This window comes from Elephas maximus, chromosome 1 (genome assembly GCF_024166365.1).
Source record: "Elephas maximus indicus isolate mEleMax1 chromosome 1, mEleMax1 primary haplotype, whole genome shotgun sequence".
Taxonomy (NCBI): Eukaryota; Metazoa; Chordata; class Mammalia; order Proboscidea; family Elephantidae; genus Elephas; species Elephas maximus.
The window spans coordinates 198,674,496-198,699,306 of record NC_064819.1 but is presented as its reverse complement, the minus strand read 5'-3'; the positions used below and the strand labels follow the sequence as shown (position 1 = coordinate 198,699,306).

The 24,811-nt window shown below is 40.2% G+C and overlaps 1 protein-coding gene across 8 annotated transcripts in view; it reads right to left on the bottom strand.

Moving 5' to 3' along the window:
* L3MBTL3 (L3MBTL histone methyl-lysine binding protein 3) overlaps positions 1–24,811 on the bottom strand; it is a 124,335-nt gene that overhangs the window by 60,915 nt on the left and 38,609 nt on the right. For all 8 annotated transcript variants that reach the window (XM_049900556.1, XM_049900565.1, XM_049900584.1 and 5 more), the window contains 4 exons: positions 22,598–22,702; positions 10,337–10,472; positions 9,053–9,144; positions 5,567–5,718 (listed from right to left, as the gene is read on the bottom strand). In XM_049900556.1, the coding sequence (XP_049756513.1) occupies positions 5,567–5,718; positions 9,053–9,144; positions 10,337–10,472; positions 22,598–22,702 (485 nt within the window). The remainder of the gene's footprint in view (positions 1–5,566; positions 5,719–9,052; positions 9,145–10,336; positions 10,473–22,597; positions 22,703–24,811) is intronic.

Here is a 24,811-nt window from a genome sequence, read left to right as displayed (position 1 = left end):
CAAAGCTAAATAAAACGAATGCGCAGATGCCCGGCTCTGCAGGTCTAGGCAGGGAGTCAAACAAGAACATTCAAGAAGCTTACTTAAAGAAATGCCCCTAGGTGGTACAACCACTCGGCTACTAATTGAAAAGTTGGTGGTTTGAGTCTACCCAGAGTCATCTTCAAACAAAGGCCTGGTAATCTACTTCTGACACTCACAGGGTCACCATGAGATGGGATCAACTCAACAACAACTGGGAGGAAAAAAAAAAAAAAAAAACAAACCCTAAAAGAAAACATCAAAATCAATTCAAGCAACAGTGGTTCAGATTCTTTGCACAAATACAGAATACCTGGCCTTTCTCACTCCCTAAATCCAGAGCATGAGGACTCTGCTGATTTATTACTCAGTACCTCATTTTCCTGGATCCCCATTATGTGCTAACTAGTCAAGGCCTCCATTAATCTGTGTTTTACTGATAACCAAAGCAGCCAGGACTTGCTTAGCCATTATCAAACAAAGCCTTAAGTGAACAGCACTGGGTGTGGCTCAATTGGGAGCTGCTCAGACAAAGCAGAACCTGCCCCTCTTGTCCATTGTCCTCAAAGCACTGGGTGTGGCTCAAGCCAGTCAAACCCAGTTTACTAGCCCACACGCTGAAGAAAAAAATCCAATTTGTCTTACTGCCTCTGCTTGCCCTGACAATCTATGTAGTCCATGTTTGTATGTACTCCTTTTGAGAGACCATATAAAAGGTTCTATTCTCCCTTTATTTGGGGAGCTTGATTTGAGGCATACACCTCCTTGCTTGTGTGCTTGCAATAAACACTCTACTTCCCTCCTCACCTTGGTGTGTCTTTTCTTTACTAACGAGAAGCCTGGGCAGAAGCTGCTTTAGTTAACACTACTGAACCTTATACTTGATCAGGTTGAGTTCTCCTCCTCATCCGCAAATTAATTTCCAATTCCATTGCCCATAGTCATGGTTTTAAATCTTATTAATCTGCTTTAAGTCTAAAACTTGATTTTTACTAATGCACCACCTACCTGGAAAAGATTGGGGTGATGCCATCTCATTACTCGGGTGTCAAAATTTCCTCTCATATTCTCCAAGCCAATAAAAAAGTGAACGCAGTCCTCAAGGTTAGACCTTCTTATGGGATTTGGTGTCACCATTTATCCATAATCTCAGATTATCTCCCTCCCAGTGGTCTCCTTCCTTTAGTTTACAACCAAGCTCGAAACCCTAGGTGCTGCAAACCATTCTCAAAAGTTAACTTTCCCTCAGGAATCAATTTAAATCCTCTTTCCCCTTCAGGGCTGAACTTCTCAGTGCCTGGGGGAGAAGAGGTGGTGACTTGCTCTCGTTGTGTGTTTGCCACAGAGCCCAACCCTCAGGCAGTGAGAGACCGGGATGGAGAATGACTGTGTGCAGGACAATATCCAACAGTCTTGCTTTTTTTTCTAGAACTTCGAAGTTCTTTTGAGTTCTAATATTCTGTGATACTTAGGATTATTTCTAAGTCTCTTGTTGTTAGTTGCCCTCAAGTCTATTCCCACTCATGATGACCCCATTTGTGCAGAGAACCGTTCCATAGGGTTTTCAAGGCTGTGACCTTTTGGAAGTACACTGCCAGGACTGTCTTCTGAGGAAGATCTGGGTTGGTTCAAATCGCCAACCTTTTGTCTAGCAGTCAAGTGCTTGTTTGAAGCACCTATGGACTCCTTATGACCATCAAAGAGATAATTTAATACAGCTACAAAAAACCAGTAACCAAAGCACAAAGGAAACCAAGAGGTAAAACATATTTTTATATCAACATTTACTATTTTCTTTTAATAAAAAACTACTTCTTTAATCCTGTAGAACATTTTCATAATATTCTTTTTAAGAAGAAAATTTTTATTGCAACTAAATATGCAGTACCACAAATTTACAAAGACATACATATGTTTGTTTTCAAATTCCCACTGATATAAAATGACTATCCAAATTCAGAGAAACGAATTCCTATTTCTATAGTATATTAAACTGGGAAAGGCAATCCAATTTGTAAACCTTATTACATACCTAAGTAATTTTTGTAGATGAAAATAATTCCAGAATTCAAAGATCAAAGAAATATTTAGTAAGACCGGAGAAATTCCAGTGCACCTAATCAATTTTCAATGTGCTTTAATTGCATGTTACCCCCCATTGCCGTTGAGTCAATTCTTGACTCATAGCGACCCTATAGGACAGAGTAGAACTGCCCCATAGAGTTTCCAAGGAGTGCCTGGCAGATTCAAACTGCTGACCCTTTGAAAATGTGCTGTATTCTCCTTCTGACAAACGAGAAAATATGACTTCATGCTAACAGTTAGAAGTATAAGTAAATTCTACAAGCATATTCCATCCTACAAATTAGTTTGTGCTCATCACAGTGTAAAATCAGAGCTAAAACAGATCCATTCTTTTGCTCCTCCTAAAAAAGAACCCAGAATCCTCTTTACTGGGAATTTGGCATCACAGTGAAATAGGCATGGCAAATTTGTCTAGATTTCTCCATTAAAAAAAAATTTTTTTTTATTGTGTTTTAGGTGAAAGTTTACACAGCAAATTAGGTTCCCATGTACAATTTTTATACAAATGGTTCCGTGACACTGAGTATAATTTTCACAATGTGTCAGCACTCTCATTATTTCCATTCTGTTTGTTCTGTTTCCATTGCTCTAGCTTCCCTGTCCCTCCTTGCCTTCTCATCTCTGCTTTTGGGTAAATGTTGACCATTTGGTCTCACGGAGTTGATTGTTTAAGGGAGCGCATTACTCACGGGTGACACTGTTTATAAACCAATCTATTATTTGGCTGAAAGGTGACCTCTGGGAGTGGTTTTAGTTGCAAGTTCAAAGAGTATCTTAGGGTGATAATTTCGGGAGTTCATCTAATCTCTATCAGTCCAGTAAGTCTGGTCTCTTTCGGCATTTGAATTTTGTTCTACATTTTTCTCTCATTCTATCTGGGACCTTCTATTATTTCCCTAGTCAGAATGGTTGGTAGTGGTAGTTGGGCACCACCTAGTTCTTCTGGTTTCAAGCTAGAAGAGGCCGCGGTTCATATGGGCTATTAGTCCTGTGGACTAGTTTCTTCTTTGAATCTTTGGCTTCCTTCATTCTGTTTTGCTCCAGATGAGTAGAGCACTGGTTGTCTAAGGGGGTTGCCAGCAAGCTTTTAAGACCCCAGACACTATTCATCAAACTAAGACGTAGAACATTATTTTTATGAACTATGTTATGCCAACTGACTGAGCTGTCCCATGAGACTGCAGTCCTAAGCCTCTTAACCTGGTAAATCAATCCAGCAAGGTGTTTGGATATGTCTAGAAAGTCTCTGTAACACAGAAATATTCCCAGATGAAATGTTATGGTATCTGGGATTTGCTTCCAGACAATCCTGGAGTAGGAATAAAGAGAAAACAAGACTGGAAATAAACTGAAAATTGTTGGTGCTAACTGATGGCTATATGAGGGTCACTACTGCTCTTTCTATTTTCGTATATGCTTGAAATTGTCTTATCTCAACAGAAATCCCTTATTGCAAATAAAAAGATATCCAATGAAGACACACTCTGCTTTACAGAATAAAGCCTGGTGGAAACACACAAAAATATGTACTTGACTCTGTATGATTTAATACTGTAACTACTTGCCTATACTTTTAAAAAATTCTGTAAAAGTGTATATACATATAATACGAAGTTTTTAAAAATCTGGATAGCAAATGGCTTTTGGTATCTCTCCCTCCTATAGCAATGAAAGTAAAATCTATGAGTGTCTAAAAATTCAATTTCAGAAGTAAAGAAAATTATTGATGGGTATGCTGAATATTCAAATGTATGCACACTAATAATTAAGGTCAAGAAATAAGCTTACCTGAGATTTAACATTTATTTTAGTGAATATTCATCTGATGCTGTAACATTAGCCACATTTCAAAAAGGTATCTGTTCCCTTTCTCTAAAATTTTCTCACACTAAGCATTCTCTATAAAGAACAAAATACTTCAGAAGTACCTTTCAACAGGAAACTGAATCACAGCAATCACTGAGCATGAATTAGGTATGGAAAACCATTATTGCAAATATTTAATTAAGTATGAGGGCTTTGATTATGATAATTATTTTGTAATTATATAATTTTACAAAGGTCACTCCAACCACTTCATGCAGTATATCTAAAAACTGAGAGGATTAAAAACAATGTTCCTCAATTGATAAATACGTACATGTACATTATGACTGGTTAAATCAGCTACTGGGCATAAAAATATGAACGGAAGCTTAAAATAATTTCCTAGAAAATGATACAAGGCACACCAAATGAGGGGGAAAGTGTGAGTCTGTGCATACACATGCATGTGAGTATATGTTGGGAATGTGAGCGTCTAGGAATTAAACCTCACTTCTATAATAAAAATAAAACCCAGTGCCATCAAGTCAATTCCGACTCATAGGGATACTACAGGACAGAGTAGACCCGTTCCATAGAGTTTCCAAGGAGCAGCTGTTGGATTTGAACTATCGATCTTTTGGTTAGTAGCCATAGCCTGCCGCAGCTCTTACTATACCACCAGAGCTCCTCTATAACAGGAAGTCAATTAAAATACAAACAATACAGTTGAAGTGAAGGATGTTACTTAGATACATATGCCATATGGGCCTAATACTGTTGTTAGTGTTTCTGTTTTCTCTCCTAGTTGTTCGTGTAGTGCCCGGGGTCTTAAAAGCTTGCGAGCAGTCATTCAAGGCACAAAAATCGGTCTCTATTTGCCTAGAGCAGCAGAGGAAGAAGGAGAGTCAAGAATCAGAGGAGGAACTGCAATGCATGTCTAACTGCCTCCACGAGCAACTGCCATTTTTGTCCAGAGACCAGAAGCACTGGATGGTGCCAGGCTACCGTTAACTAAACATTTTAATCAAACAATCTATAGGAGAATCCGGGACAACAGGGAGGAAATGTGAAACAGAATTTCGAATTATCACGGAATTCAGTCATTCTTGAGCCATTGAGGCTGGATGGCCCCCTGAAACTATTGCTCTGATGTAATCTTTAAAGCTTAAACCAAAACTCCCCTGAAGCCATCTTTAAACCAAGCCAATAGTTTAGCTTAATCAGTAAAGACAGTCTGCCTCGTGCTCTCTTTCAAAGATTATCTACATGGGATCAATCTGACCAACAGTAACGTGAAAGGTTAGATGAGAGTCCTAGGGAGCATTGAGTTTATCTTAATGGTGGTGGAATAATTTGGAAAAGGACAATGAGAATGGTTGCACAACTTGAAGAATGTGATCAATGTCACTGAATTGTACATGTAGAATTTGTTTAATCTGTGTATGCTTTGCTGTGTGTAATCCGCCCCCCCCAACAGAAATATATGCCATACGAAACAGTTAAAAAGTTAAAAATCTGGAATAGGAAAGGGTGGGGCAGAGTACTGTCACTATTTGTTGTAAGCTTTACATTATTATTGTTTTAAAACCATGTACCTGGTTTGCTTGTATAAACATTAAATTAAAAAAGTGTACACCAATGGAAAAGGTCTCACCAATAGTCATAGCTCTCATCCCAGTTGTCAAAATGCACCAGGAAACGATTGTCCACCATATCGGTTACCGTAGCAACACAGATGAATGAAGGGTTCTTTTTGTCTACAGCTTCAAGCTTCATGCCAACTCGAAAGCCTGATGGGATCACTGTCTACACAAACATACAGATTTAATTAGAGATAAGCACACACTTAACAGCAACACCTCCACCCTCCCTGTACCTTCTGCTCAAAGGCCTGCATACATTACTGTATTCATATAATTTAAAAATCGTGTGCCAATTTCACAGCATGGTCGCTTCCCCAAAAGCAACAATTAAAAAAAAAAAAATGCCCTATTGCCGCACTCAGTTAACTATCTGGGCTCAAAATGAAAACATCCACAACCTCACAGAGTTTAAAATAATTTTAGCATGTTTTCATACCTTAGAAAACTATACCAGTTAGGCAAGTTTTATTCACTATATAGTTCACTTTTTCTCCCTCATTTCCTTGATTACAGACTTAACAATTATTAAAAATTGTTTCGTACAAAATGTGCACTTAATCAGGTTAAAAATGTGCATGAGTCAGTAATACAAATTCACGGCCACTTCTAAAAAGCTCTTTCAAAGAGTGCTCTACTGAAAGTTGGTCATCTTCCTCTATGAGAGGCTGCAACTTATTACAACTTCAACTTTTACTGAACACTACAGATGCTTCTTATTCACAACAGCAGCAAAAAAAAAAAAAAGATAATATAAAAAGCCATTCAAACAAAAGAGTCTGTAATTTAAGGAAATACACAGATTATCAGTCATCCGGGACTTTGGACTAAAACAATAAAAGTTCAGTAAGAGTTAGTGTTTGAGGTACAATAAAATCTACACTTACAATCTTTTGTGGGGAAAAATATCCTAATCTCAGGGTAGTGGATTTGGATATCAATTATGCTAATCTTAATTCGTTATAAATTATGTCCGCCCTTCTTAAAAAAAATCCTTCTGTTCAGACTGACGTGTAAACACTATTCTAACTACCTCGAGCAAATAGATGTTATCTGTTAACTGTACTTGCACAGTTACGACTGCATAACTCTAGATAGCCACATATATCCAGAAATGTTAGAACAAGTCCTGTCTGAACTGAAGGAGCAGGCACTAATGCTACCCAGAAATCTTCTTCACTATACATGTAAATCTGAAATTATTTATCAAAGTTCTGATCCTCAATATTTGAGTATTTGGAGGTAGATGCATCTAGACATAGGAAAATTAACTGCCTCTTGGAGACTGAACTCACAGCCCAAGATTAAGTTGTGCGCTAGCAATGCACAGAATTTAAGAAAACAGTTCAAGGCAGGTAATCAAATTCCTGACTGAACTCATCATCAGAGAACCAGACAGGGATTGGGAAACTTGGAGCACCAACAGAAGGCTGCTGCGTTCCCACCTAATTGATCTTCTCCCCTGGGGCAAACCTTGACAGAGAAGACCTACGGACAACACAGAATTTATATTTTAGAAGTTAAGCTATCCTCTCAATTAAATACCTTAATTTTAAAATAATAACCTGGAACATTATCTCCATTGGTTTTCTAAATGAAAGCACACACACACGCACACGCACACACACATACACACTCTTCTTCGTTCTCTAATTCAACTCTGTTTATGGTCAATTTCATCAGAGAATGTTTCACCTGTTGGACTGATGTCCTCCCAACAACTAACTGGTTAACATAGTTTTCCCAATGGAGGGTATTTGGAATGAAAGAGATGGTTTTTCCCCACTCCTGATATTTATTTCCATTTGGAGGGAATCGCATTAGCGAAACATTTCTGGCATCTGCCACCCCCTCGGAAACCCTGGTGGTGTAGTGGTTAAGTGCTACAGCTGCTAACTAAACGGTCAGCAGTTCAAATCCGCCAGGCGCTCCTTGGAAACTCTATGGTGCAGTTCTACTCTGTCCTATAGGGTCACTATGAGTTGGAATTGACTCGATGGCACTGGGTTTGGTTTTGGGTTTTTTTCCCACCCCCTCACTCACTGGTAACCTAATAAATGTGGCAGGAGAAACTAGTCATAGTCTTGAGGTAAGCTGGCCTGCAAGGCATGTGATTTCTACTCTGCCACTTTCAGGAGGGCAGGTCTGCCATGGTCCAGGGCTTTCTGGGCTTGGTGTGATAGCCATGGCGTGCGGGTGGGGGTGGGGGAGGGGGGACAGTAAATCTCTTAAACTGTTGGGCTCAGAACCGAGAAGCTCATTTTTCTGCAGATATGGGTCATGTCTTTTAACCTAGCCCTTATGAGTTAAACAGATGATATTTTGGTTTTTCATCCCCTTGCTTTCTTTTCTTCGTTCCAATTAGATCAGAACTTGGGCAAAGAACTGTAACTTTCTCTCAGAGATGCCAATAGAGAACATGCAATGGAAAGTAGGAATACAGCCCAAGAGATAGAAAATACATATATATCCAGTCTTTGTTTCTGTTATACTGCAAGATAAAGCTGTAAGCTGGAGTAAAGGTTAATCATAGTCTCTAGCTACATCTTAGATGCAAATCTAAACAGGTCTACATTCCTCTCATTGTGTGAATCACATCTGAACAGCATTCTTCAATAAGGGACAATAAAATATCCCAGAAAACTTAATTTTTACGCACCTTAATTGTAAATTAGACTTGGGTTTTGTATTATGCTGCCTCCTACCATTCAATAAAAAAAAAGATAACCATGACACGGCTAAAGAAAGGATATTTATTCATGAGAATTTTAAACTAATTTTTAAGTATAATTAAGAGAAGACTCAAAGGCATCAATCACTGTAATTCAAAGGCATCCATTCTTCTTCGGTCTTCTTTATTCACTGTCCAACTTTCGCATGCATGAGGCAACTGAAAATATCACAGCTTGGGTCAGGTGCACCTTAGTCCTCAAGGTGACATCTTTGCTTTTTAACACTTTAAAGAGGTCTTTTGCAGCAGATTTGCCCGAAGCAATACATCGTTTGATGCCTTTAAATTACGGTGTTGGCGAAGAATCTTGCATATACTATGTGCTGCCAGAACAAATAAATCTGTCTTGGAAGAAGTACAGCCAGAATGCTTGCTCCCTAGGAGCAAGGATGGTGAGACTTCATCTCACATACTTTGAACATGTTATCAGAAGGGACCAGTCCCTGAGAAGAACATCATGCTTGGGAAAAGTACAGGGTCAGCGAAAAAGAGGAAGACCCTCAACGAGATAGAGTGACCTGTGGCTGCAACAATGTTCTCAAGCATAGCAACAACTGTGAGGATGGAGGAGGACTGCGCAGTGTTTTGTTCTGTTGTACACGGGGTCACATTGAGTCAGAAAAGACTCAATGGCACCTGACAATAAGATAAGGCTACTCCACTTACCAAAGCAATAAAATACAGTTCCTTGTTATCACTTGTAATTTATCCTATAAAGCATGCATAAATCACCTCCTTTGAAAGAAAAGAGTATTTTGCACATACTTACTATGTTCTGATTTTCAAATAATGACTTGGGAGCAGCTTGAGCTTTGCATGTCTTGAGATAGGTCTGCCAATTAAACTCATCTTCTTTATATCCTAAAGCAAGCACACAACCACAAACTTATTGAAATATCAAAGTATTTTATACTTTGTTTTCTACTCCCACTTTTATCTGTAACTCCTACATGTACATCCCCAAATCAAGTCACCAAGCGATTTCTTTTTTTTTAAATAATCAAGGATTATCAAGTAAGCACGTTGGCAAATTTCAATAAGGGAAATGTTCTTTTTTTTTTTTTTTAATTTTCAGAATCTCATTAAAGCCAACATTTCCTTACAAAAGGAATTTGAGCATTTTATTTTATCTGTGAACGTGTGAGCTGCTTTCCACTAAAGACCAGAAGCCTGCATGGAAAGAACAGTCAATAATTCACCATATATGAGTTCAGTTTATAGAAAGGCTCATGGCTTTCCTATTTTCACACTCTTCTTCCCTATTGTTTTTGTTTAATCCTTCAGCCCTCTGTAAATATCATTCTGCCCTTAACTTTTTCACTCAAAGACCAGAGGATAGCTAGTCCATTAAAAAACAATATTCCTGATGCAGGCCAAAAACTATCAAACTAGTAACCTAAATTTTTTACCTCAAGAAAATAATAATACTATATATACCAGTTAAAAATGAAGAAACAAGACAGTATTAAACACAAATGATGGACTGAAAAAGATGGACAGTATCTGTTTTCTTGAACTTTTACGTAAACATGAAACAGGAACAATCATTGGCAAACTGTAATATTATGACTCAGATTATAAGAAAAAGTAATTGTTAAACTCCCACCTAAGCAAATTTTACTGTTATAGTCTCCTTTTCAAACTCCTAAATACTAAGCAAGTTAGCTGTATAATTTCTCAGGATTTTCTATGTACTTAAATATCAGTTGACTGTGTAAACTACAAGGAATAATTTCTTGAAATAAGTTTTTTTCAAGGATATACACATAAAATAAAAATAGAAATCTACAGCTAAACGCTATTTGTAGTCAAAGGAAAATAACATCCAAATGTTTTATATGCAAACACACAAGCAGTTTATTCTCTTAAGTACGATTCTTCTTTTTAAATTTCTTTCACTTTTATCTACTTTTTTTTCCTTCATGAACAATAAGCTTGAATTTGGGTCCATCCGAAGTATCACACAGTCTGAATTCCTAAAAATTCTAAATTAGCACGTAAGAAAATTAGCCTTTAACTGAATTTAAAATATAAAACAAACAAATGACAGCACCTTTTGGTGGATGAAGTTTATGGCCGGTTTTCTCACACCACCCAACTGGGTGAATATCCAGAGCATCTGCGTTTACCCAGAAGTCATAGCAATCAGAATACCCATCAAAGTGAAGCTTTATCCGGTATCCAGAAACCTGCAATAGGTAAAGTAGGCTGACTGATTAAAGAAAATAAACAAACAAACAAAAAACCCCAGAATACTCATGTACACAAATAAAAATACAATTAACACGAATATCAGGTATGATACAACCTATGTTAACCAAACCACCTGCCTTAACAGCAACAAAAACAACCAAATGGCAAAACCTAAAAGCAAAGGCATTATATTGGGAAGAGCTGAGCTACAGTGTTCTAGCAACAACCCCAGCTACATTGGGAGCACATGGATACGGGGCAAAGAATAGTTTTCCCACATAGACATATCCTCTCTCCATTCCCTTTACCAAATCAGCTTGTGTGGCACCAAGGAGAGCCAGCAGAGAAACAGCCAGACTAGCACACTGCAGACAGCTCCAGCAAGGCCCCCAAGTGGATGCTGTGCTGGCCACTGTCTGAATGCCAGCTCTCTGTCCTTTTATAAACTCAGCACCTGGCAGTCTGTTTGTCCAGGCCAAGGATGGTACAGACATGGAGAGAGGCCAACAGTAGCTAGGTTGGGAGAAAGAAAAGGTCTCCCCTAATCTCCCAGAGAGTAAGCTCAGCCTGTGACTCTTTCCTCCCACTAGCCTCAATGCCAGCACAGCAGATGTGTTCAAGTGGAAGCACGCACCACATCTCTAATCACTCCGTGAGCACCTGCATTGCAGAAGCCGGAGAAGACGCTTGAGACTACAGCACAAAGCCATTAATAATGCAAAAATACTGGGGTAGCTGCATCGCTACTATCATGGAATGTTCTCTACATTGTTAAAATTCAAGCGGCAGAACTGTATAGTGTAGGTCAGTTTATGAATAAAATTAGTTTTGAGTCTGTACGTGTATTTACGTGTGTGTATATAAATGTATGCGTGTGTGTACATACGTATATATGCATAGTTATACAAATAAACACACATTTATAAATGTATGCACACATATTTACACGTGCATATATACACATATATATGTATATGTTTACATGTGTATGTATATATACATTAAAAAAGGTAAAGAAAAAAGTCTGGAAGGATATATGTCAAACTGTTAATGATTTCTTTTGAGAAGTGGCAGTGAGATGAGCGGGTCAAAGATGGAATGATAGACTTTTTACACTTTATCTTACATATGATTCTTTCAATTTCAATGTATTGATGTATACTTATATAAAATTTACAATTACTTTTAAAATTAAAACAAAACAGAAAGCTAACTTCAAAATCTAGAGTCTCTCTGTTGGGAGGATCCTTGGGAAGTGCAATCTCTCAGGAAGGGGAGGTGCCTGTCCCATGTTCTATGTCCGCCTCATTCCAAGCAGGAACTCTGGGGCTGCTTCTCTTGCCAGCCCTACAGCTAGCCAATCCTACCTTGCCTTTTATGCAGGTGTCTCTGGTCAATGCCTATAAGACCACTTGGTCTCCTCATGGTCACACTGCTCTGAGCTTCTGCTTCCACGAATCAGTCTCTGCATCCACCACACTTTACTATGCCTTATGATCTCTGGAACTCTATGCTTTGATAAATAATCTGCTACTTCTTCGACTTCCTTGCCCAAAGACATACCTGACTTGTACCTCTCAAGCCTTCCCTCAAGTGGAGGCTGCTCATTCTCACACACCCACCTACCAGAGGATTGAGGAGGGGTTGCTCCAAGGACTGTTCTCGGCCCTGGCCCACTTGAGGTCATGCCATGTGGCTGCACCATCTCTCCTGCTCAACATTCCACATGCTAACCTTCCAGACATCTTCGCTCACTCATCAAACACGTAAGCCCTGCTTGCCCTCTTTCTTTCCATCCTGAGTAATGTCATCATCCACATGGATGACTCATTCAATGCCCTGACTTCTTTGCTCCCTCTTCTCCTCTCCATTTCAAACACACACTCACATGGATCTTATCCCCATCAGAAGCTGCTTGCCTCATGAATATTAAACATCCATCCCTAGAAAGAGATCATTCTATTCTTCCAGTTTTGCTAAGCCAGTGACTCCCAATACCCCTCTTCTTCAACCTCTGTGAAAACTCTAGTATCTCACATTTATCTTTCTCCTTTCTCCTTCTCAGCTCCCCTCACCTTAAGTCATCCTTCTTTAGCAATCTCTTCAACATTTAACTACATTTCTAGATTTTTGTCCTGATGTCCTTTTCAAAGGAGCCCTGGCTGTGCAGTGGTTAAGTGATACGGCTGCTAACCAAAAGGTCAGCAGTTTGAATCCACCAGCCACTCCCTGGCAACCCTATGGGACTGTTCTGCTCTGTCCTACAGGGTCACTATGAGTTGGAATTGACTTGACAGCAACAGGTTTTCTGGTCCTTTTCAAACAAGTCACTGGCAAAATCCCATCAACGTAACTAACCACCTATGCTGCACCTATACCTGGTCTAGTGAAGGGTGCTAAGAAAGAAAACATGCTGTGCCTATGTACTGGGCTCTTCATGCTACAGGGCAATCCTCCTACACGCCTCCTACATGTCTGTTATGGATTCAATTGTGTTCCCTCAAAATATGTGTTGTAAATCCTGACCGCTATACCTGTGGTTATAGTCCATTTGGGAATGGGTTGTCTTTGTTATGTCAGTGAGTCAGGATTAGTGTAGGGTGTGTCTTGAATCAATCTCTTACGAAATATAAAAGGAGAAGTTTAAAGAAGCAGAGATGGGGAAAGATGCCAAGCCACATGAAAATCACCCAGGAGCAGAAGCTTAAAAGAGACAAGGACCTTCTCCCAGAGCCGACAGCAAAAGAAAGCCTTCCCCTACAGATGGAAACCTAAATTCAGACTTCTAGCCTCCTAACTGTGAGAAAGTAAATTTGTTTGTTAAAGCCACTCACTTATAGTATTTCTGTTATAGCAGCATTAGATAACTAAGACATAATTTGGTACTGAGAGTGGTTCTAGAGGAAGAAAATCATAAAGATGAGTTTTCTGAATTGGTTCTCCAGTCCATCTAGCCTTAAAGGTACTGATGACTGCCTCCAGTAGTAAAGAGAGCACTGTTAATCCATGGCATGAGGTGGCAATAGAAATATATGAACTATTACCACCAATGGATCAAATATTTATGAGAGACAAGGCTCTGGGTGACTGCATATTTGATACTTTTCTATAATACCGTCAGAATGAGAAGCTGGCTGCTTGGTCCTACTTTCACTAGACAAAGTGGCCCAAGAAAGGGACAAGCTCAAAGCTTCAGAGTCACAGCTCAGGCACCACATACAATACCTGAAAGCTGCCACTTGTGTCCTGAAAGAAAGTCTTATTTCTTGCAGTAACAGAGCTCATATTGCTGAAAACCAGACTCAGAGTCTTATGGTAAGAGTGGTACATTACAACACCAATTGAATTGGAATCCTGAAACTTGGGATGGGGACATATGGGCAGATAATCAAGAAGCTGGGGACACTGAGCTCCTAAGTTCTGTTGAATAACTCCTGCCAACAGAACCAGCCATCTAACTCCCATCTGAAGAGATTACTCCATCTTCGTCTGCTAAGCCACCCTCCCCAGTAAAACCATGGTCCCTTCTACACCCATCTGATGAGATTAACCCAGCTGTGCCTGAAGAGTCTGTGATACACTGCCTGAGGCAGCACCTGAGGCAGATGCCTTATAAGATATTGCCGATGTCCCCAGGACCCAATCCCACCATCAGTTTTTGGTTCTAGACCTATAAGTAGATTAAAGTCCCAGTGAGTCCCAAGAGGTAAAGTAAAAAGTGTGATCCAGGAAGAGGTACCTACACTCCAAAAGCACTCGTTGATTTTTTTTATACAAACAGAAATCTGGGGAATATGTGTAGGAACAGATATTAAAGGTGTGGGATAATGCTGCAAGGAACATAAAGTTGGACCAGTCTGAGTTTATTGATATGGGCCCACTAATTACAGATTCTTCATTCAATGTTTTAGCTCAAGAGGTTAGAAAAGGATTTAATAGTTTATTTGGTTCATCCAGTGAAGCATGGATTAAGTGGTGGCCTACACTAAATCAAGGTAAAATGCCAGACTTGCCTTGGTATCCTGTAGAAGAAGGTATCCAAAAGCTTAGGGAAACTGGCATGTTAGAGTGGATTTATGAGGTTGGACCCAGAGACCCATTCATGGAGTATAGAGACGACACACATTTTACCATAATGGTGAGGCACAAATTTGTGAAGGAAGCCCCAGCATCCTTGAAGACTGCTGTGATTGCTATTTTATGTAAGTCAGATTTGAGAGTGGGAACTGCCCTAACTGAACTGAGATACCTAACTACAATGGGGTTGATTTTACTCCGTGGTGGCAGGGGCCAAGTGGCAACACTTAACAGAAGACAAGGTAGGGTGGTTACCTCAATGGACATAAGAGTCAAAGCAGTAATCAGAACAGACTGACTCACATGGAAATACAGCATTGGCTACTTAGTCATGGTGTCCACAGGAGTGGAATAAATAGGAAACTTACTAAACATTTACTTGATCTGTATAAGCAGAAGGATTCTAGGTCAAGTGAATGACAGTCTAACTTGAATTACCAGAATACAGTCACAGTCCCTCAAACAATTCCCAGACTTGAGCCAATTTACAGACCCACAAACCCGTGAATAAAGAGGAGGCCAGGTCCCCCTGAGGAAGGACCCAATACATTATCAAGAATTTATACTGTTAATCTTATTCTCAGCCTTTCCAAAATGGATCTACAGCCTTTTAAGAGAATGACTGGTCACTGGGGAAAAGGGGATAATTAGAATCTCAGGGATTATTGGACAATGGTTCTGTACTGACATTAATTCCAGGAGATGCAAAATGTCACTGTAGCTGAACAATTAGAGATGGGGGTGAATGGAGGACAGGTTATTAATGAAGTCTTAGCTTATGTCCATCTTACAGTAGGTTCAGTAATGATTTCCCCAGTTCAGGAATGCATAATTGGAGTAAATATACTCAGCAACTGGCAGAACTCCCACACTGGATTCCAGACAAATGGAGTAAGGGCTATATTATGTTAGGAAAAGCCAAGTGAAAGCTATCAGAACTGCCCCTATCTAGTAAAATAATAAACCAAAAGCAATACCGTATTCCTGGAGGGACTGCAGAGATTAGTGTCACTGTTAAGGACTTGAAGGATGCAGGGGTGGTGATTCCCACCCCACCCCCATTTAACTTGCCTATCTGGCCTGTGGAAAAAACCTATGGATCTTAGAGAAAGACAGTGGATTATGGAAAACTTAACCAGGTGGTGACTCCAATTGCAGCTGCTGATCCAGATGTGGTTTCACTGCTTGAGCAAATTAATACATCTCCTGGTACCTGGTGTGCAGCTATTGATCTGGCCAATGCCTTTTTTTCAATTCTGGTTTCAAAAGAACACCAAAAGCAGTTTGCCTTCAGCTTGCAAGGCCAGCAATACACCTTCACTGTTTCACCTCAGCCCTATGTCATAATTTAGTCCGCAGGGATCTTGATCACCATTCCCTTCCAAAAAACGTCACACTGGTCCATTGCATTGATGACATTATGATGACTGGACCCAGTAAGGAAGAAGTATCAATGATTCTAGACTTATTGGTAAGACACCTGCATGTTAGAGAGTGGGAAATTAATCCAGCAAAAATTCAGGTGCCTTCCACCTTAGTGAAATTTCTAGGGGTCCAGTGGAGTGGGGCATGTCGAGATATTCCTTCTAAAGTGAAGGATAAATTGTTAGATCTGGCCCCTTCTGCAACTAAAAAGGAAGAACAATGCCTGGTGTACCTCTTTAGATTTTGAGGTGTCTTAGTTATCTAGTGCCACTATAACAGAAATGCCAAAAATGGATGGCTTTAACAAATGGGAATTTAATTCTCTCATAGTCTAGGAGGCAAGGAGTCTGAACTCAGGGCACCAGGTCCCAGAGAATGCTTTCTCTCTCCGTCCGCTCTGGATGAAGTGCCTTGTCATCAATCTTCCCCTTGTCTAGGAGCTTCTCAGTGCAGGGACCCTGGGCCCAAAGGATGCATTCATTCCTGGCTCTTCTCTCTTGTGGTAGGAGGTCCCTATTCTCTTTGCTCGATCTTCTCTTTTATATCTCAATAGTAACTGACTCAAGATAAAATTTAATCCTGTAGGTTTGCTTCCTGTCTCATTAACATAACTGCCTCTAATCCTGCCTCATTAACATCACAAACGTCAGGATTTACAACACATAGGATAATCACATCATATCACAAAATGGAGGACAACCATACAATACTAGGAATCATGGTCTAGCCAAGTTGACATATTTTGGGGGGACACAATTCAGTCTGTAACAGGAGGCAACATATCCCTCACTTGGGTGTGGTACTCCAGCCCACTTATCAAGTGACTAGAAAAGCTGCTAGTTTTGAGTAGGACCTAGAACAAAAGGAGCTCTGCAACAGGTTCGGGCCGCCATGCAAGATGCTAATCATTCTTGAAATGTCAGTGGCAGACAAAGATGCTGTTTGGAAGTCTTTAGCAGGCCCCAACTGGTGAATCAAACACAGGCCCTTAGGATTTTGTAGTAAAGCTCTGCCATCCTCTGCAGGTAACTAGTCTTTTGAGAAACAGCTTTTTGGCTTGTTACTGGCCCATAGTAAACTTTGAATGCTTAACTATGGGCCACCAAGTCAGCAGTGGCCTGAGACGCCCATCCGAACTGGATGTTATCTGACATGCACAGTAGCACTCCACTGTTAAATGGGAGTGGTACATACAAGATCAGGCTCAAGCAGGACGTGAAAGCTCCAGTGAGTTACATGAGAAAGTGGTCAAAATTCCCACGGTCCACACTCCAGTTACATTACCTTCTTTCTCCCAGTCTGTGCTTATGGCCTCATGGGGATGAGCCCTAAGATCAGTTAACTGAAGAAGAGAAAACTCCTGCCTGGTTTACAGATTATTCCGTGTGATATGCAGGTACCACTCGGAAATGGACAGCTGCAGCACTTTCTGGGACCTCCCTGAATGACAATGGTGAAGGAAAATTCTGCTGGTGGGCAGAATTTCAAGCAATGCACCTGGTTGTCATTTTGCTTAGGAGAGATGGCCAGATGTGCGACTGTATACTGACTCATGGGCTGTGGTCAATGGTTTGGCTAGATGGCCAGGTAATTAGAAGGAACGTGATTGAAAAATCGGTGACAAGGAAGTTATGCGGAAGAGGCACGTGGACAGACCTCTCTCAATGGGCCAAAGAAGTGAAGATATTTGTGTCTCATGTGAATGCTCACCAAAGGGTTAGGAGGTTTTAATCATCAACTGGATAGGGTGATGTGTTCTATGGATACCAGAAAGCCTCTTTCCCCAGCCACTTCTGTCATTGCCCAATGGGTTCATGAACAAAGTCATGAACAAGTCACCAAGGCTGACTTGGCTACAGCCACTACTGAGTGCTCAATCTGCCAGCAGCAGAGACCAACACTGAGTTCCCAAAATGGCACCACTCCTAGGGGCTATCAGCCAGAAGCCTGGTGACAGGTTGGTTACACTGGACCACTTCCATCATGGAAGGGCAGCATTTTGTCCTACTGGGACAGACACTTAATCTGGATACAGACTTGGCTTGCATGTACACAATGCATCTGCCAACACTAACATCTGTGTACTTACAGAATGCTTTATTCACTGTTATGGTACAGCCATTGCCTTGGATCAAGGAACTCACTTCACAGCAAATGAAGTGTGTCAGTGGGGCCCATACTCATGAAATTCACTGATCTTACCATGTTGCCCACCATCCTGAAGTAGCTGGCTTGACAGAATGGCCTTCTAAAAACACAATTATGGAGCCAGTTAGGTGGCAATACCTTGCAGGGTTGGGATAATGTTCTCCAGGGAGGGTATATGTGCTCTAAACCAGCATCCAATGAGGTAACTGTTTCTCCCCTAGCCAGGATTCACAAGTTCAGGAATCAAAGGGTGGAAATGGGAGTGACACCACTCACTTATTACCCCTAGTGACCCACTCACAAAAATTTTTGCTTTCTGTCCCCATGATCCTATGCTCTTGTGGTCTAGAGGTCTTTGTTCCAAAGGGAGGAATGCTCCCACCAGAAAACACAACACTGATTCTGCTGAACTGGAATTTAAGAATGACACCCAGCCACTTTGGGTTCTTCATGCCCCTCAAGCAACAGGTAAAGAAGTGAGTTACCATACCCACTAGTGTGACTGATCCTAATTACCAAGGGGAAATTACACTGCTATTACATGTGGAGGTAAAGAAGAGTATGTCTGGAATACAGGCGATCCCTTAGGACGTCTCTTAGTACTATCATGCCCTGTGATAAAAGTCAATGGAAAACTACAGCAACCTAATTCCAACATGACTACTAATGGTCCAGAACCTTCAGGCATGAAGGTTTAGGTCACCTTACCAGGCAAAGAACCATGGCCAGCTGAGGTGCTTGCTGAAGGCAAAGGGACTACAGAATGCATGGTGGACGAAGGTAGTTCTAATACCAGCTACAATCACGTGAACAGTTGCAGAAACAAGGACTATTAACTGTTTTTAATATTTCTTCCTTATTTTGTTATATATGTGTGTGTATGTGTGTGTTATATAGATACACAGATATATACACATAGCAAATATCTTTGTTCTCTTCTCTTCCTTATCCCATTACTTATTATAAAATATAAGCTGTAAACAGGGTCGTCTATTTTCGGTTGTACACATGTTATTTGTACCAGGTTAGGTGCAGGTATGACTTTATAGTTGTTTTATTCAGAGATTACGTATGGTTTAAGGCAGATGTGTACAGATGACAAGTTGACAAGGAATGGACTGTGATGGTTAAGGTTATGTGTCAACTTGGCTAGGCCATTATTCTCAGTGGTTCGGCAGATATTACATAATTATCCTCCATTTTGTGATCTGACATGAGCAGCCAATCAGTTGCAAGGGGAGTTTCCTTGCGGGTATGTAGTCTTCATCCAATACATATGGATGTTTCAAAGCTCTCCTGGTCTCAGTCCTGCATTCCACTTGTCATTCTATGGTCTCCAGTTTTGGGGATGTGAGCCTGGACCCTGCTGTCTGACCTCTAGATTTTGAGATTCGCCAGCTCCTGGAGCCCCATGAGCCAGCAGACTGTCATGTGACCTATTGATTTCGGGTATGTCAACCCCTGCAACCACGTGAGTTATAAGAAGACCCTAGCCTGACATCTGACCTATGATATTGGGACTTGCCAGTCTCCACAACTGGCAAGCCATTTCCTTGAAAGAAATTTGTAGACGTGTGTGTGTGTTTGCATTTATATGTCTCTCTCTATATATACGCTTCACTAATTTTGATCATCTAGAGAACCCAGTCTGAGACATTTGGTGCCAGAATTGTGGGACGCTCCTCTAACAGACACCTAAAATGTAGATGTGGTTTTGGAACTGGGTAATGGGTAGAGGCTGAAAGAGTTTTAAGGTGCCTAATAGTAAAGACTAGATTGCCTTGAAGAGGCTATTTGTAGAATTATGGACGTCAAAGGCCATTCTGGTGAGGACTCAGAAGGATGTGGGGAGAGCTATAGAGAAAAGTCTCTATTGTCTTAGAGAATACATATGGTACCAGCAACAGAATGCTGTTAGAAATGTGGACATTAAGTGTGCTTCTGGAGAGGTTTTAAAAGAAAATGATGAACATGACTGGATAATGGAGAAAGTGCAATGCTCTTTATGCAGTGGCAAAGAACTTGTCTGAATTATGTTCAAATATCTGTTGGAAGGTAGAATTTTTAAGTGATGAACCTGGATACCTGGCTGATGAGATTTCTAAGCCAGGTCTTAAAGGGGCCGCATGGTTTCGCCTTGCCACTTATAGTAAAATGTGAGATGAAAGAAAGAGACTTAAAAATGAACTGTCCAAAATGAAAACAGAACCTAAAGATTCGTAAAATTCTGTTATACAAACTAAGTACACATGTACTAGAATGTTCACCAAGGATGTGGTTACACTACACAATCTTTTGTTAAAAGAGATTAAGCCTGTGACTGATGGATCTAATCAACTATAAAACCCATCAGCTTAGACTGAAGGGGACGGAGAAAGAACGAAAGGGAAGAACGCCGTCTGCCTCCTGGAAATCTACAAGCAGGAAACAAGCCAAAGGAGCTACATATGTTGTCCTCCAGAACTGCTGGAAAGAGTATGGGAAGCAAGGCATTCTCCGTTCCAATGCGTGGAGCCACAGTTTCCAGGACTTCAAAGGGTGGTGCCACAGCCTCCTAGATTTCAAAGAGTCGTATCTTCACCAACTTGGTTATAGACGGTGGGGCTACTGTTAAGATGTGCCAGGGAGATAAGGCCACCACCCAAAGCTAAGGGGTAGAAGAATGGGGCTTGTCAGGGCCCAGGATGTGGGGTCACCACTCAGATGACCTAAAGCCGAGCAAGTAAAGTTGCTATTCCAGAGGGCCTGGGAGGCAAAGCTGAAGCCCAGGGACGAGGGGCCTCCACCCAAAATCCAGAGGGCTTAGCCAATACCCAGAGTCTGGAGGGCAGGGCCCTTGCCCAGATGGTCTCAGAGAAGAGTGGATTATTTTCAAGCTTTGAGAGCTAACATAATTTGTTCTGCTGGGTTTTGGACTAGCTTAGTGCCTGTCATCCCTTCTTTCCCTCCAGTTTCTCCGATTTGTAATGGAAATGTCTACCTTGTTCTTGCTCCACCATTATACTTTGGAAACAGATAGTCTAGTAGTCTAGATTTCACAGGTTCACAGATGAGGAAGAATTTTGCCCAAGGATGGAATTCGTCTAAAGCCTCACTCATATTTGACTTTGATGATTCAGAAGATGCGATTTTGTACTTGGAGTTGATTTAAGATTTTTGGGTGATGTGATAGGGTAAATGTATTTTGCATATGGCAAGGACATAACCTTTTGAGGGCCAAAGGGTGGAATGTTATGGATTGAGCTGTATCCCCCAAAATATAAAATATGTGTTGTAAATCCTGACCTGTATGCTTGCAGTTATGATGTCATTTGGCATGTTATGTTAGCGAGACAGGATTAGTGTAGGGTGTGTCTTGAGTCAATCTCTTATAAAATATAAGAGAAGGAGTTTAAGGAAGCAGAGATTAGAAAAGAGAGATGTCAAGCCAATGAAGATCTCCCAGGAGCAGAAGCTCAGAAGAGACAGGATGTTCCTCCAGAGCCTAGAGAGAATGACTTCTCCTAGAGCCAGCACCCTAAATTCAGACTTCTAGTGAAAAAATAAATTTGTTTGTTACAGGCACCCACTTGTGATACTTCTGTTACAGTAAAACTGGATAACTAAGACAATGCCCTGTTCTTCACAGCCTTTTCAAATCCTCTCCCTTCTTCAGCTTCTAAACCTACTATTTCCATTCTCACTCTCGGCCAATATTTATCTTCTATGTTAAAGAAGTTCCCTCAAATGTTTGCCTCCACACGGACAAACTTGCCTGCACCCATCCCTTCCCTCATTCCACCTAATAAAATCGACTCCTTTCTCTGGCTAAGGCTTGTGTCTCCTTATATACTCTGGATTCCATCTTCTCTTTATCAATTATCTGCTGTCTGAACCTTCTAACACTCTACTCCTCAATGGTTTCTTCAGAATTTCAAAATTCTCTAGTTTCTTCCCCAGAATAAAGGGAGGGAGGTAGGAAGGAGTAACAGAGAAAAAAAAAGGGGGAAAGAAAAAAACATTTCTCAGGTTTAGGAGACTACCACAGGAGGAAAAATGTTCTAAGAAATGCTCTTTATTAATGTATTAGACTGACTTTTGTATCTTTTCCTGAAACATTTCACAATGACACCTTCAAATACTAAAAAAGTAATAATACGTTTAAATTCTATGTAACATTAAGGAACACGGTCTTGCTAAACCTATGGAGTCAGTTGGGCCTGAGTTCAAATTCTGGTTCTACTTGTGAAGCTGTGTGGGCTTGTGTACATCACTTCACCTCTCTGAGTCTCCGTTCCCTCATCTCTAAAACAGGATTAAAAACCATGGCTTGCATAGGATTCTTGTGATGATTAGATGAGATACAGTGTAGAAAATACTAACCATCATGCCTGGCATGAAGTGAGCAAATGGCACATTTTCTAATTATTACAACCCCATACTAACCCTTCTACTTAAAAAAGAAAAAAAAAAAAGGTGAAGCAAAGCTTACCTCAGACACGGTGAGGACACAGTACATGGACTGATGATCAGGGTCCACGCCTTCAAGTTTCATGCCAGCTTTGAACCCATTTTTGTTATACGGAAAGGACTGATGCTAAAATACAAAATAAATACAACACTATTTTACCTCGTGGGCATAAGTTAAAAACGTGAATAATCACCATTCTTAAAGACTATTTAACCAAATACAAAGGTTAAAAACAGGCTACATAAAGGGGAATTTAAAAGTCTTTTACATATTTGAAAAGATGCTAAACCTCAGCTGTAAGAGTCATAAAAAGTAAAATTAAACTAAGACACGGTTCACCTATGAGGTTGGTAAAGATCAAAAAGTTGGGCAACACACTGTTTTGGAAAGACTGTAGGGAAACGGACATGCACAATTTAGGGTATAAATTGGTACGATTTCTGGCAATTTCATAACATCTATTAAAAAATGAACATTCTTTTTGATGCATCAATTCTCATTCTAGGAAATTATCCAACAGAGATAGTCACACATGCAAAATGACAGGTATACAAGATTATTCACTGAAACATTTATATAGTGAAAGATTTGAATATGTGTGTGTATACATATATATGCCCATCTATAGGGAAATGTGTAAATTCTTATGGAATGGACCTAATATGGAATGCTATGCACCAGCATAAAAGAATGATGAAGGTATTAATGAACTGAAATGGAATAATCTCTGTCAAGTTAAAACAAAAAAGCAAAGTCAAAACAGTATGTAACATATGTTACCATTTGGTTTAAGACGGGGAGAGATCTGTGTACATGCTGCTTGTAAAACCTGTTGCTGTTGAGTTGATTCTCATTCACGGTGACCCTACAGGGCAGAGTACAACTGCCCCATAAGGCTTCCAAGGAGCAGCTGCACATCTGAACTGCCGACCTTTTGGTTAGCTGCCAAAATAATTTCCCAGGAAGGATGTATGTGTAAGAAACTGGACAGAGTGACTGATCCAGAGAGGCAAACCTGATGCCTAGGGACATGCTTCGTATTCTTTCAGTACCTTTTACATTTTGAATCACATGAATGTATTACCGACTCAAGTAATTAGCTCTACACAAACTTTTTTTTTTTTTTAAATGAAAAAGCCTATTCTGTAAAGGACCAAAGCTACAGAAAATGATTTTATAGAACAAACTCATATGTAATTGTTAAATATTTTTAATGTAGATGTAATCATCCTAACATTTCCTATTCATCACTTTTAAAAACTCCTTATGCTCATCCATACATAAAAAGGTATGCAGGTAAGATTTAGGTCTCTGGGTGGCACAAATGGCTTGCACTCAACTGCTAACCTAAAGGTTCAAACCCACCTGGGGTATCGCAGAAGTAAAGGTCTGGTGATCTGCTTTCATTAAGACCACAGCCAAGAAACACCCTATGCAGCAGTTTTACTCTCTAACACCTGGGGTCACCATGAGTCAGAATTGACTCTGGCAACTAATAACAACATGACAGATTTATCACATACCGTGACAAAACGTACTTTAATAATTTGAGTCGGGGCCAAATTCGGCCCACTGTTTTTGTAAATGAACGTTTACGGAAACACAGCCATGCACATTCTTTTAGGTGGAGTCCATGGTGCTTTCACCCTACAATAGCAAAATTATGTTGTTGCAATAGACCATATGCCCCACAAAGCCTAAAATATTTACTATTTGGACGTTCACAGGAAAAGTTTGTCGACCTGTTTTAATCCAGGGAGAGGAGCGCCTGGTCAGAACTACACTTGATGTCTATACTTTTAAGTAATTTTTAAATCACTTATAATGAAATATTTAATTATGATACAATGTTGTAACCCAACTTTAGATGTTTTGTGGTGATATCATCTACACCTTAATAACTCATTTTTATCATCCCAAAGCCATAGTATTGACATGATTTCATGCCAGTTTTTCTTCATCTACTAGTTTTTCAGTAATAGAAGTATCCCTGTTAAAATTAACAAGTGAAATCCCAGTAGATACTGAGAAAAAAGTGTGTGTGTGTGTGGGCATGTGCCCATGTGTCTGGAACTAGGGGAAGATATGCATATACTAAGGTCAGCTGCCCTCAGAAATGCCTCTACCACCTAAATAAAACTAAAAGAGCCAAACCCATGGCCTTTAAGTAGATTCCGACTCATGGTGACCCTGTGTGTTACAAAGTAGAACTGTTCCACAGGGATTTCTTTGCTG